At 43.6% G+C, this 14,654-nt stretch overlaps 1 protein-coding gene across 2 annotated transcripts in view; it reads right to left on the bottom strand.

Moving 5' to 3' along the window:
* Positions 1-7,517: 7,517 nt before the first annotated feature.
* The window catches only part of PCGF3 (polycomb group ring finger 3), a 67,505-nt gene continuing 60,368 nt past the window's right edge, over positions 7,518-14,654 (bottom strand). For both annotated transcript variants that reach the window (XM_029054007.2, XM_007672835.3), the window contains 3 exons: positions 11,973-12,110; positions 10,487-10,567; positions 7,518-8,072 (listed from right to left, as the gene is read on the bottom strand). In XM_029054007.2, the coding sequence (XP_028909840.1) occupies positions 8,025-8,072; positions 10,487-10,567; positions 11,973-12,110 (267 nt within the window). In that variant the 3' untranslated portion in view covers positions 7,518-8,024. The remainder of the gene's footprint in view (positions 8,073-10,486; positions 10,568-11,972; positions 12,111-14,654) is intronic.

Genomic DNA, 14,654 nt, shown 5'->3' with positions numbered 1-14,654 from the left:
TAGATTGCGAGGCCCACGTGACACAGGAGCTGTGTCTGAATTGATTATTTCGCACTATTATTATTGTGTTTGTTAAGCGCTTACTATGTGGTAAGTGCTGTTTTAGGCGCTGGGAGAGACACGAGTCCCTATTCCACGTGGGGTTCGTCGGATAAGCGGGAGGGAGAACAGACAGTGAAGAATCCCCGTTTCACAGATGAGGAAACTGTGGCACAGAGAATAAGTGACTTACCCAGGGTCGCACGGCAGGCAACCAGTTGAGCATCGATTTGATAATAATAATAATGTTGGTGTTTGTTAAGCGCTTACTCTGTGCCGAGCACTGTTCTAAGCGCTGGGGTAGATACAGGGTCATCGGGTTGTCCCACGTGAGGCTCCCAGTTAATCCCCATTTTACAGATGAGGTAACTGAGGCCCAGAGAAGTTAAATGACTCGCCCACGGTCACACAGCTGACAAGGGGCAGAGCCGGGAGCCGAACCCAGGACCTCTGACTCCGAAGCCCAGGCTCTTTCCACTGAGCCACGCTGCTTCTCAGCCACCCAAGCGGTTAGCAAAGAGCTTCAGCACGTAGCCAACAATTAGTAAATACCACTTATCTTGGGCAACTTACCTGTCTGGTAGGGCACTGGGACAGAATGATTAATTCGCTAGTCAATTTTGAAGTCTCGTAGGCTTACTTAAGTCATATTCACAAGACTTTACCATCAGATTCTCCTCGGCCGGGACTGGAATTCTTCCCAGTAAAATTGGTCGCATCTCTCTTTTCCTATGATCTATTTGGTGTACGGTTGCTCGTCAAGAAGCATCTTTCTCAGATGAACAGGCTTTCTAACTTGACATCAGAAGTGAAATCCAATTGACTTTTTGCCTCTGACCGGCATAGAAATCATATAAGTAAAATGCAATGGTCAAAGAATTTATTTTATGTCCAAATCAAAAAAAACCAAAAAAAAACCAATGAAAATTTCTACAATCTCGTATTATACAGAAAGCAATACAAAACATTAACTTATAAAAACAGTCTTTTTAAACAGGTCATTTCAAAGGTCACATTCACAACAGATGCCGATGCCTTTATCTCTTCCTGAAGTGAGGTATATATGCACATCATTTCTCCCGTAAACCTGAGCGGATTTCTTGTCGTACAGACATAAAAAATACAAACAGATGTGCGGTAATAAAAGTACAGTGCATCCCTGCTGTTGAGGATGGTTTGAGATAGTTCCCCCTACAAGTTCTTTTAATCACTCTAGTATATAGGGAAAAGCTGTTACCTATATATTTCAGGTCGGTTTCTATAGATGACTGGTAAAGAATGGAACGTATGTATAGCGAGAGAGATACCATAGATACTAACGGGTTTTTCAATGCACCCGGCTTTATGCTGGGCCGACAAGCCTGTGCGGAAAAACCCCACAAATACAAAACGACGATAAAATGACTGCCGCCCATCGAAAGCATCCGGGAGATCGAAGAAACCCAGGCTAACGAAGGGGTGATCAAGTTGGAAGCATTGTTTTCACCACTTAGTAAAAAGAATAAAACTTGTTTTTTCCAGGACAGTATCTGCCCTAACACTGGTTAGGCAAAGGCTAAACGAACCTATTCTCCCTCTGCAATCAATGGGCATTGATGCACTTAGGTGTGACGTGCACGTTTGGAGGAGAAAAGGGGCGCCGCACGGTTTAAGACCACGGTGGTGTCCTTTACTATTTACTATTTACTTCAAAATAGCGACTCCAATGGCAGAAAATCCTTTTTTTTTTTTTTTTAACCTCCCCAAATGAAGGAAAGCAACATCCGCTTTGCAGTCGACCGTGTCTAGATCGATTCATTTTAAATACGTTTTTCAAGTGGAGTTACAGTCCAAATCTTGCTCGCCTTTATACAGTCAGCAAAAGAAACTAGAGGGCAATCAAGATTTCGACTAATCCTTCGAAGGGAAGTTTACCTTTAGCTAATGATCCCACATCCACAGGTACCATTTTGGCCATTACGTCTCCCCTCCCTTTCAATCCCACCTTCTTCCAACTATCTGCCAGTTGAAAAATGCTCATGATTTACTCAAACCCTAAAAATTAGGGATTTGGCCGGAATGCATTTTCTTACTGCCTTGTTTTAGTGAAAGAAACAAAACATCGGATGCCAAACAAAACCCAACACATCCACGAGAGAAATTCGGAATGCCACTATTCACATCTCTGAAAGCACTACACTTGCAGCAGTTTACCCACACCTGATACCTAAACGTCCAAATTTGAGTTTTCTCCATGCAACAGGTGAATGATATTTGTTCTCTTTATGTACAGTTCCTGCTAAACATTTGCCAGATTAATTTGTTTGTTTTTTTTTTTAATTTATATTGACATTTTGCAAATGCCAGTGGTGAAGTTAGTGAGGGAGGTGAGGGGAGGTGGGGAAAGAGGATAAGGGAGTGGAAGGCATATTAACTCCATCTGACATTCTCGTAGTCAAAGGGGTATATCAATATCATTTGTTTTATACTCTTAGCTGCAGTATTTGCATGGCAATAAAGATACTGGTAAATTGTTCTATCATGATTTTACAAGACTTTTGGAGAATAAACTTCCAGCCTGCAGAATCTTAGTTCGCTTTTTTTGCTTTTATTACAAGCATATAATATTAATTGGCAAAACACTGAATACAAGCTTCACTATCATAAAAATCAAAACATTAAGCAATATTCCAAAAGGGTTTTGTTTTGTTTGCTTTTGACAGAAACTAGCCACCAGTATTACAGAAACTACACAGCAACACAAAGCATAAAAATGTAAACTTTCAAACGAAACCAAGTATTTGTATAATTGTATAGTATACTGGAATCATGTCAGTAACTCCGAATATCGAGGGTAAAGGCTTAGCAGTGGGCTGGCTTATTTTCCGGTGTGTCTCTAACTTGAGAAATTGCTTTCTTCGCGCCCATCTTTCAACAGTAAGCTTGGGCATGAATGAAATCAAGGTAATAATAAGAATACGTAATTCCCCCTGCCTTCCTTTTACCAAAAGGTGCTTGCATTTTCCTTTTAGGGATTTTTTTTAACCAAAATAAAGTGAGTGGAGTTCTAAGTCAATCTCATCCAATTAGCTAGTGGTCTCTGCACTTTGTACCCAAAGGGAGAAAAAAAAAATGAAGGCTTTTTTTTCCCCCGAATCATAGTCAAATGAAGCTATAAATTAGAGGAAGGGTTCCAAACCCTCCCCAATTTCCTGAATTTTAAAGCAGAGAAACACTGGCATGTTATGCTAAGGTCACCTGTGAGGTGTTGGAATCGAAGCAATTACCTGAAGAATTAGAGAAATGAAATAGCTCAACTGTACGTTTTACAGAAAAATCCCCATTTCTTTTAACAGACTATTATTACAAATTCATCCAAGTCTGCTCTGCTGATGTATTAAACTGGTTGGCTTGCTCCTATAACATTTACCTAAATGATAAATTTAAAGTCACCGTAAAATAAGCTCTACCATTACGCTTATCCTCCATTAGAAAAGAAAACAGTCCGACGAATCTCTAGATTTTGCCGTTACAGAAGACGAGAGAGCCAGAGACGCATTCCGAGGCTCAGCCTACTGGAAGAGTAGCATCGTCATATTTGTAGTCCGATATTTTACACGGTCCCCTATTCCTAGAGGTTGTAGCAACATGTATACTATTGCACAACGGATGAGAAATACATACTCCCAAGTCAGATGGCACACAGAGATACCAGACGCAACAACGGCATAAAACCAGGTCAGGATAGGCTCCGAGTCTTGCGGATTGCTTTCCCGTTTTACATTTAAGATGTCTTGCCAGATCATTTATTTTTAAATATTGCTGACAGGTAGTTCTTGCACACACACGCAAAATTTAAACCTGAAAACTTCACTCGATAAAAATGGGAAAAAAGAAGACTCCCAAACATCTCAAAGTACATTTCTTTTTTAAAAAAATCCCACCTACGTTTCCTTTCCATTCTGCAGTGAGTCGATGCCCCGTTACGATTTAAACCTACGTCTAATAAATGCATCTTTCAAACCTATTGCACAAAAGCATAAGTGATGCCTTTTTATCCATATGAAAAACAAACAAAAAGCTACTCAGTAAAAGGAAGAAGCTTGTAAAACATTTCACAATTTTATCTTATATGCCCGTAAATAAAGCTGGACCACTGAAACCAAAATATTTGGATGGCAAAATATGATAGAAGGCTTAAAATAGAATAAATAATTTTATAAAGTTTTCTTTTTTTAATCCCCCCCATCTTAAATTCAATATTATATATTCTATCTGAATTCTATTTTCAACGAAAACTATATCTAGTGAGACTCTATGTCTGGGTAATTAGTCTCATTGGTCTTGAAGACAATGCGACAAGATCATTTAACTGTAGTTGTTTTAGTCTTAAACCAGCTTAAATATTTGTGAAAACTACTTCACAGTCACTCCAACTGTACAAAACACAACTCAAGCAACAAAAAAACAAAGGGCAAACTAAATTCTCTTCCATGTTGGGGGAAAAAAGGATATTTTAAAATACTCAGCTTTGATATTAAATGAACAGTCTCTTCAGCTCACCCAAGTGAAAGAGAACTTGACTATGAGGCTGCCTTCTAACGGTAATATTGAATTTTATTCAGTTTCTCCTACTGTAAAAAGCGACAAAAAAATTCAACCGCAGGGGATAGTAAACGCCCCAGAGAAACCTTTTCTGAAGTGAAGATGATATTTGAGATGGTGTTACTTTAGAAAAATAGGTAATTTGACAGGCTGAGGTCTCATCAAGTTAACGCGTTACAAAAGCAGAGTTCCAAGGAGTAACGGTCCACGGCCAGCTGGAGCTGTTAATACCGGCTTCGATGTTACCGACATACCCATAAGTAGGTTACCTATATTTAAATATATCGACATAGCACCATAGCGAATTCAAGTGATTTCAAAGACAGCTATAAACTAACAGATAGATACATATATATATATATATATATATATATATAGTTTAGATCATTACAGCGATGCTGTGTCCCCACTGAAAACGCGAATTTGGTAAAGTTGCGAATTTTATACCGTTGAATCCTGCCTCAGTTCCACCGCACGGGAAAATACCCAAGTTCTAATGTTCTACTTAAAACTGTGCCGCGGTAACGTCTGGTCTTATCAAATGCTTCAGCAGTGTACGTATTTTGAGGTAGACAGATAATAGTCGTAGGTGCACAGAGATGTATTAAACCCTTAAGCAGAAGACGGATAAAAAGGATTAGGACAAGGTACCAGGCCATGAGCTTGTAAAAGTCAACCCTTCAAGAAGTAAAAACGTTCCTGGATTATGTCCATCCAAAGTCCTATTGCATTAAATGGAGTTTGCTTCTCAACAGTTACCGTATGCAAGGTCACGTGAAAATGAATTCTGTGAGACGTTCACTGGAATAAATTAAAACTAAAATATTTGATTACACCATCATTTTATGCATATTAAATTCTAGGGGGTGGAAGAATTTAGAAAAAAAAATGTGAATGAATTCAGATAAAACTTCTGGTGAAATACACTCTAGGAAAAATCTCACCCACAAAAATATAACACATTTAAAAAGTTTTATTTTGCCTAAGATCCAACCACATTACAATGCCATCCTGGACCTTCTTATGGTTGTAACTTATAACGAGGATCTTTTATAAGAGACTCCCTTCTTTCCTCCAATTTCACCTGTCCTCTTGCTAGAGGTGACTACTCTGAGCAGAAATGGGATGACTGTTTCTCCTGAAATTTCAGTGCACTGTGGTATTTGCGATACCTGAAGCGGGGTTGTTTCAGTTACCAATGAAGGAACATTTTTTAAAAAAAAGGGATCGGGGACGGGGCGGGTAAGAAAGAGATACCAAATTCCACTAGAAATGAGAGACTCCGCAAAGAAGCTAAGTTTTCTAGTGGAGGTTGGGAGAAATATTTTCAGGTTCACTTGTTAACTTACACCATTTTGGCCACTGAAATGAATCGATCAGTGGTAGCTGCTGAGTGCTTACTATGTGCTAAGCATTTGGGAGAGAATGCAACAGAATTAGCGAATACATTCTCTGCCCATAACCAGCCCACTTCTGCTCACCCCTTGCCCGTTCGTACTCCGTATCACGAAATAACTACGTGTTTGCTTCCGTGTTTTGCTTCCTTGGCCAAACAGTTACGTCTCTGATCGGTCAATGACTCCCATTTAGGAGAAAAAAGGGTGTGACAAAATGTATCCTGACTGGTGTTTTCCACTTATAAAAATGAAAGGACTAATTTCCACTGGGTAAGACAGGATACTATTCCCTTTGGGTAGTTTCAGCCAGCTTATACCCCCAGTCAATAGTTTCCGTTGAATATACAGCTTGCAGAAACCACCTTCGATTCACTAGTAATCCTAAGATATTTGGGGAGGATTGGGGGTTTTTGGATGTGTGGGCTCGCTATCCCTCTCCTTGAAATCGCAAATCGGGTATCCGCTACAAAGCGCGCTGATCGGGAGAAGCAACGTGGCCGAGTGGAAGGAGCACGGGCCCGGGAGGCAAACGACCTGGGTTCTAATCCCAGTTCTGCCTCTTGTCCGCTGTGTGACCTCGCTCAAAGCACTTCTCCGGATTGATAGAACAGAGAAAAAATAAAGATGAGACCAAATGGGTAATAATTAAACAATAACTATTATGGTATTTATTAAGCGCTTACTATGCCTCAAGCACTGTTTGAAGCGCTGGGGTGGACAGAAGAACCTACGAGTCTCTACCCAGTGTTCACAACAGTGCCCAGCACATAGCACTTGAATACCATAAAAAATTTTTTTAAAAATACAGTTGAGCGCACTGAGGCACGGAAGTTTGGGAACTTGCCCAGGGTCACGCAGCAGATCAGTAGCGGAGCTGGGAATAGAACGCAGGTCCTCTGACTCCCAGGCCTATGCTCTTTCCGCTAGGCCACGCTGCTTCCCGTGAATCGATTCCATTAAAACAAAATGTTGGTTATTTTCCATGAAAAGTGTCTAAAGGAAAACTAGAATTGGTCTGCAAATATCGTATCACTGCTAAACTCTTGAAACAACCACGTGGGCCATCACTCTGCTGCTGAACACCACAAATTAATGAGAAATACTTCGGTTACTCTGTCTCCGTGACGCGTTGAGAGACAAAGGCTCTCGCTGAAGAAAATCCTCCCCCAAATAAGGCTGGAATTCTGCAAGCCTTAGCTACCTTTGCCATATCGACCTCAAGATGAATCTGAGTGGTTTATGAAGCACAAGTGTATGCACTCGTTAGACCACCTGATGGTATTCATGCTGCCGTAAAATCCCGGGACCGATCAGGAGAAATCCCTTGACTGTATTATCGTACATAGCAACAGAGAGCATGGAAACTGAGCTAGCCACAACTGAACCCCAAATTAAAGAGTTTCCCTACTGATAGAGTCTAAAATATATGTTTAAGTGAAATGGCTATATATTAAGCATTCGGGAAGTTAAAAACAGCATAAATATCAGCACCAAAGGGAATTTTCAACGACCTAGGAAGGATTTACTGAAAGCCAAAAGAGGTCTGTGGCACAGAATCGGGCCAAACTCGTAAGAGATACTGAAATGACTTGTGAACTTTTCAAAAAATAGGAAAGGAACCGAGGGAATTTGGTGTCAGAAGAGTAACGTCTATCACCCTACACTTACTCATCTATTTCTGTGTAATTGCAACAAAGAGATGAATTCTATTCGGCTACATAAAACTGTGAAGTGTTTTCAGTATCTGTAAACCTAGTGCTGGTAGTGTCTTGTTGAATCGTGAGTTTTTTCGTTCATACAAAAAGGTATAAATATTCTGTCCCGAAATATGAGTCACACACCACCTAGGAGAAATATTCTGAAGAATGGTCTGCAGTGAGATCATTAGTTTTCCAGAACGATTCTTCCGTTTTGGGTCACATATGCAAGTTAAGTGATGCACTAAGAAGGTGCCCGATGATAGTCTTTGCAAAAAACTTTGTCCAGAAGGACGATAAAGTTCCCTTAGAGCAAGTCCATTTTGGGTCTGTAATGTAGCAGTAGAGGTGCTTTCTGTGAAAGAATCAAAAAAGAGTCTTTCATTAATGGAGCCAAGCATAGGGTCAGGCACAAATAGGCTCATATATATATATTTATTGTGTACATAAATAAACGCAATAAATAAATGTCCGAAAGCAAATCCGTAGATGCGGTTTCTAAAATACGTTTGCTGCTAACATTCACGCCATAAATGAAAATCGAACACGAAACGATTATCCATAAACCCAGACCCCCCAAATGAATCTGGGCCAGACTGAAGAGTCATTTTTCTGAAAACGTCAGGGAAATTAGGTCCCGGGCACGCCCTGCACCTGCAGCGAATCACAACCGAGGCAGATGCAACCTCTCATGTGAGCAATGCGACCTCCATGCCACTTTCAATCTCCACTTCAAACAGAGAACTGGGCAGCTTTGCTTCCTGCTCAGTCCCTTAGAACCTCCCTTCCTCCCGTCTGGTTCAAACAGTCAACCCAAGTATTTAGCGAGCGTCTTTTCGGCGCAGGGCATTATACTAAGCATCTGGGAGAGAACAACAGAATTAGCAAAGGTGATCCCCGCCCCCGACGAGCTCAAAAATCGGGGCCCGAAAGAAGAGGAGTCGGGGAGTAGTCGTGACGGAGTGCCTTAAAGCAGAATTTCCGTTTGATGCGAGGCAGAATGGTTAACCACGTTCAGTACAAGCAGGGAGGAGACCTGCGAGGAGACTGATCCAGAAGTCGGGTTGGGATGGGGGACAAGTGCCCGGAAGAGCGTGCGGGCGGGTTGGATGGAGAGGAAGGGGGCAGACCTTAGAAACACTGTAGCAGAAAAACCGACCGGACTTGGTGACGGGCTGAAAATGGAAGGTGAAAGCAAGGGTGGGAGTCCAAGGATGACGCCCCAGTTGCAGTCTTCAGAATTGGGAAGGATGGTCAGCTCCCAACTCTACCGTACTGTTCTCTCCCAAGCATCTAGTACAGTGCCCGGCACCCGGTAGGAGCTCAATAAACCCCGTTGACCGACTGGTGTCGTCAACGGTGGACGGCTGTGGAGGAAGTTCAGTGGAGGAGAGGATTTGGGAGGGAAGTTGAGGAGCTCGGCTGAAGACATCTGGAGGTGTCCGGGGGACACCCAACGTGAAAAGGTCCTAGAGGCAAGAAGAAATGCAGGGTTGGGGCTAACCAGGTAGACTGGGGAGACATTACCACATAAGTGTCCGAGCTCCCCAAAGGGACGAAAGAAGCAGACGCGGATGGAGTCTCGGGGGACACCCACTGTTAGGGGGTGAGAGGTGGGTGAAGAGCCCGTGAAAGTGACTGAGAAGGACAAAAGAGGAGCCTAAAGCGGGAGAGACTTGTTCGGGTCAACGATGAATCCCCTGCCGCATCTTTCAGGACTCGGTCCCCCTCTGCATGACCTAGTGCAGTGGCTACGGACGAGGTCCGATATGGCCTAATGCAGAGGCCTGGGAGTCAGAGGTCCCGGGTTCTAATTCCGGCTCTGCCACGTGCCTGCCCGGTGACCTTGGGCAAGTCACTTAGCTTCTCAGCGCCTCTTACCTCATCTGTAAAGTGGCGATTAAGACCGTGAATCCGCTGTGGGACAGGGACCGTGTCCAACCCAATCATCTTGCATCTACCCCAGCACTTAGAACAGTGCCTGACGTATAGTAAGCGCTTAAGTCCCACGATCGCTATTAAGGCTGGGATGGAAACAGGGGACGTGAGATGGAGGGGAATTAGAATGAGCAAACCCATGTCTGCAGAGCGTGTATATCTGAATCTATGTAAGTTATCCTGTCATGTGCCTTTGACTGGACTGAATGAAGTTGTAAGGATATAAGCAATAGCAATAAGCAATATTCTGGAGAATCAAACTGTCTTTTATCCTTAAATTTCCAATTAATACGCCACTCTGGACCACTCGTGGTAGGACCGGAATCAATCGATGGCGTTTACCGAGCGTCTACTGTGTGCCGAGCACTGTACTAAGCGTTTGGGAGTTCAAAAGAGTAAGCAGAGATGGTCCCCGCCCACAAGGAGCTTAGAGACTGGAGGAGGAGGAGACAGATACTAAATGACAGATGGATCTGTACGGAAGTGCTGTGGGGCTGGGGTGAGTATCAGATGATACTGCAGCAAGAGTTTCTCTGGACGTGTCGGGGACGAGGGCAGTTTCAGTCGCTTGGAAGAGTCGACCCAAACTCTGTGCATCAAACAGAATGCCCGCAGGCCTGATGATTTTTCCTTTTCTTTTTTGAAATCTACCGGGCTACTGTCGATTCCCACTTTCCACTGACCTTCCTCTGAAACCGAATGATTATTCCGACGTCTATAGAGATTCTTAAGCTCCCCGGAGAAAAGCGCGATGTAAATACAAGTTGTTGTTATGTAAGGGAGTATCTTGAGAACTTGAAGAATGGATTATTCGAAGCGATTGAAACGTACCTTAAATCTCCATCTAGTAACGACTACAAATTTGAGTGTATGGTCCTTGCCGAGGATTTCTTCGTTGCATAATATGTCCAGCTGAAAGAAGGGGAACGGGTGTTTAGATTCCGGCAGAACTGTATCACATACCGTACCATTCAAATACTCATTTCAGTTTAAAATACATGGCCTAGAAAAAGTAAGCTGTTTGCCATTTGATTGTGATGTCAGTAGTTCGGTCTTCTCAATGTCCCTACGGCTGGGTACTTCTCTGAGTTTAAAACCAGGTCACGGAGGTTAGAATTTGAGAAAATTCGGACGACCGACATCTGCCAAAGGCACTGGAATACTGAGAACACCGAGAAGCGATGTGGCCTAGTGGAAAGAACACGGGGTGTGGAAGTCAGAGGACCTGGGTTCTAATCCCAGCTCTACCACCTGCCCGCTGTGCACCCCCGGGTGAGTCATTTAACTGTGCCTCAGTTTCCTCACCTGTACAATGGGAATTCTATACCTCTTCTCCCTCCTACTTGATTGTGAGCCCCAAGTGGAAAAGGGACTGGGTCTGTCCTGTTTATCTTCTACCTATCCCAGTGCTAAGTCCAGTGGTTGGCACATAGCGATCCATGAACAAACACCAAAATGGTTACCTTTATTATGACTACAGATTTATGGCTCCCACGGTGCAACTACAAGCCGGGCTGACAAACCGCAATGCCAGCAGACATCTCTAAAACTGGCCAATCGAGAAAATTTGGGGTCCTCATATAATTAATCCTGCAAATCTCTTGGAGATGGCGATAAGGGAATCGAATGTATCCAGAACATAGCCTTCCACTGCTGCAAGTGGAAGCATTTGCTATGGAGGCATCAAAGGCTAAATCGCAACATCTTTCCCAGAATACGGTGGAAAATCTCCTTCGAGTCCATCGCCATCAAGCCCATCCTTCTACTCGGAGTAGCCTTGGCCTCGGCAACTTTGGCTCGGTCTTGGACTCACACGAATAAAAATAGGGGGTTGGGGCAGTTCTGTAAAAAGCCATTCACCCAGGGCAAGGAATAATTTTCATCAGGTAAGCAGGGCCGATTTCATCTATTTTTTCCCTACATTATTTCTGAAGGAAGGGAAGCTGGTAGATTCTTAACACTAATTTGAAAAGCTGTCTGTACCCAGGCAGTTATACATACCGTTTGTTTTAGGGGAAGAACTGTCTTTTTTTTTTTTTTTTTTTACAGATAATTTTTTTTTTTTAATACAACACAGTAGATTTAATGGTAAATCTATGAAGAAGACAAGTCTATCCTGAGAATGAGGGTTGGAGATTAGAGCAAGCCAAGATCTGTAGTTTGCAATACTATATCATGCTGCCTTTAATATATTTTCTATCCTTTTATAACATTTCAAGTCATATACATTGCAAAATGTCCTTTATAAAGGGGAGTGCGTGCGTTGACTGGTAATAAGGCTGTAGATGGAATGTCTCATGTCGGGGTGAAAGATTACCTCATTAAAAGACGAAAGGTTAAGTTTTTTGGCAATGAACTTCTTTAGATGCAAGACGGTTGCTTGTGCTGAGCAGCGAATCCATTTTCGTTTCAGTCCACGCAATTTGCTGCTATTGCATTCCAAGCAGATGCTTACCTTGAGGAGAAAGCACACATGCAGTCCGGACTAGTTAATAGGAATTCCTGCAGCTATCGTTATTCAGTTCCCTGGAATGCTTTCTTAAAGTATGAATAAATGCAAGGGAAACCAACTTTAACATGCTTGAATTCAGTACAGCTTTACTTCCGCCTCACCAATAAAACGCTGCTTCTCGACCAGTGAGCAAGGCACCCTAATGTGCTGCGACCATCCATCGCTGGTGTCCTGAAGTTGACGGAGGCGATTTACTCTTTCCCATCTCTGCTTCTCCCCCATCCCACCTCTCCCCACCCTGCTTCTCTCTTTTCCCAGCTGCATGTCTTGGAATGAATGTGTCTTTGCCTACAAATGGGTTCATGCGTTGGCTCTCTCTCTCTCTCTTGCCCTCCAAATACCATCAAGCAAGGCTTCTCAATAAATTTTAAAACTTGGTATGAAGAATCTTTTTGCCCTTTTTTTCCCCCCTTGTGTCATGACTACTCATTCTGTACTCCTTATTCAACAAAACTTCAAATTCCTAAGTGGGCCTTGAAGGACAATAAAGACCAAAAGTGCATTTTAAGGAGGACGGGGGGGAAGAGAAGGTTGAGAGCTACTGAATTTAAACCGACACCACCTCCCACAATGATTTCATCTGTGCTCTACATAACTCCCTGCCGTCAACAAGAAAAAAAAAAATACGGCATTGTTTGTTTGTCATTGTCGTACCCTTTTCATACTGTTTATTTGCCTCGCAGCCTTTCCACAGTGACTCCAAAACAAATTCATTCAGGGGAGGAGAAAAAAAAATTATAAGATGTCGACCGCCGATTCTGCAGTCACCCTGGGGGACACCCAGACCACCCTGACCCAGCCCACGCAGGGTCAATCTCTGCACACGTGGAGCGCGAGCCCGCAGCACAGGCCGACTCCTGTCCGCACGCGGTCCTCAACGGGCCCGGCCAGAGGAGCCGGGAAGCGTGTGCGATCCCCCTTATCACCCGGTTTCAATCAATCGAAGGCTTTCATTGAGCGCTTACTATGCGCAGAGCACTCTAGGCACTTGGGAGAATACGCCACAACAGAATCAGCACAAAGATACCCGCGTGCTCCTCCTCCTGAGGCATAAAGATAAAATTCATTTACAGAGGAAGGTCTGTCGTTGGCGGCCGCCACGCAACTAACACCTTCTCCCCGCTTTCTCCGAGGGTAGAACATGCAGAATGGTAGCAAATGAAGAAAGACTGGTGCAGGAGACTCCTCTCCACTCTGTATCCATCGTATTTTTTGAGCGCTTACTGTGTGCAGAGTGCTGTTCTGTGTGCAGAGAGCTTGGGAGAGTCCAGTGCTGCAATATAACAGACACGGTCCCTGTCCGCCGTATTTGGGAAATGCCCATTCCCTAGCACGTTGAAGAAAATAAGGATTACATCCTATCATCTGTGACGTTAGGGGACCTACGGAAGTACATGTCACAGGTCAACAGTGCTAACTTGTGTTGCCTAGGTCGATTATTTGAAGATGTCGTTTACACAGACAGGATATTTAAACCAAATAATGGTAGGTGTGTCATGATGGAGACATTTTTCCGCTTAAGAAGGCTCTTGGCTGATGAATTAGGCATCCCATAGGGCCTCACGGGGAGAAGAGAATGCCAAAAATAAGGAGAACAGCTGGGTGCAGCAAGGGATCCGAACAGTGATCTGGAAAGGAAAGAAGTAAAAGCTACAGAAGCTCTCAAGAGAACCCAGGAGCTGTGCCAATTTCCAGAAACCCCCCGGATTGGTTGGATCGGCCCAGTCTCTGACAGGAAGGCATTCCCTAAAACTAAATGAGGAGGGGGCGATGTACAATTTAAGGGCTAGGGTTATTGAGGAGACCCTATACCGAAATGCACGCTGAGCTGTGGACACCGAGGCTCGGTCTAACATTCGCCGGCCAGGGCCGGTACGTTTCTTCCGCGAGTTGACCAAGGGGAGTGCATCAGACCGTTTGTAATACAAGAAGAGAGATTCAGGAAAAGGACCGTTGGATCAGAACTATCCAAATGGGTAAAGCCTGGAAAGACTCTTACTGGATATGGGCACCGAAAAAAGCCGGGGCATCGGGGGAGGTGGGTGGTCCGGCTCAGCAGCCGGCAAGCACGCGATTATTTAAGTTGACTGCGCTCTCCCCAGACCCACTGTCCGAATGGGTTAATATTAGAGAGGAACAGTTAGTCATTAGAGACATTAACATGAGAGAGGAAATAAAAGGCAACAGTTCTGGAGACGAGACTGAAATTTAGGCTCAATGTGAAGGACACGGAATCAGCGTGAAATACGGCAGCGGCGAGGGACTGGAAGATGAGTAACTAAACAGCGATAAAGAAATAAAGCACTAAAAAGTGATAAAGAGATTCCAGGTGAGAAATGCTTTCGGGTCCCCAAAAATGGACCGGGCCAGTTGGGTAGGGGGAACCTGGACTTGGTGGTGGTGGGGTGAGGGGAGAGGAAAGGCCCAAAATTCTACTCTGACCTATAAGTAGCGCTAAGAAGGTTGTAACTTTCTTTTTTACCTGGA

This window comes from Ornithorhynchus anatinus, chromosome X3 (assembly GCF_004115215.2).
Source record: "Ornithorhynchus anatinus isolate Pmale09 chromosome X3, mOrnAna1.pri.v4, whole genome shotgun sequence".
Taxonomy (NCBI): domain Eukaryota; kingdom Metazoa; phylum Chordata; class Mammalia; order Monotremata; family Ornithorhynchidae; genus Ornithorhynchus; species Ornithorhynchus anatinus.
Note: the sequence above shows the minus strand (reverse complement) of the source record. Positions and strands in the feature narration are given on the sequence as shown.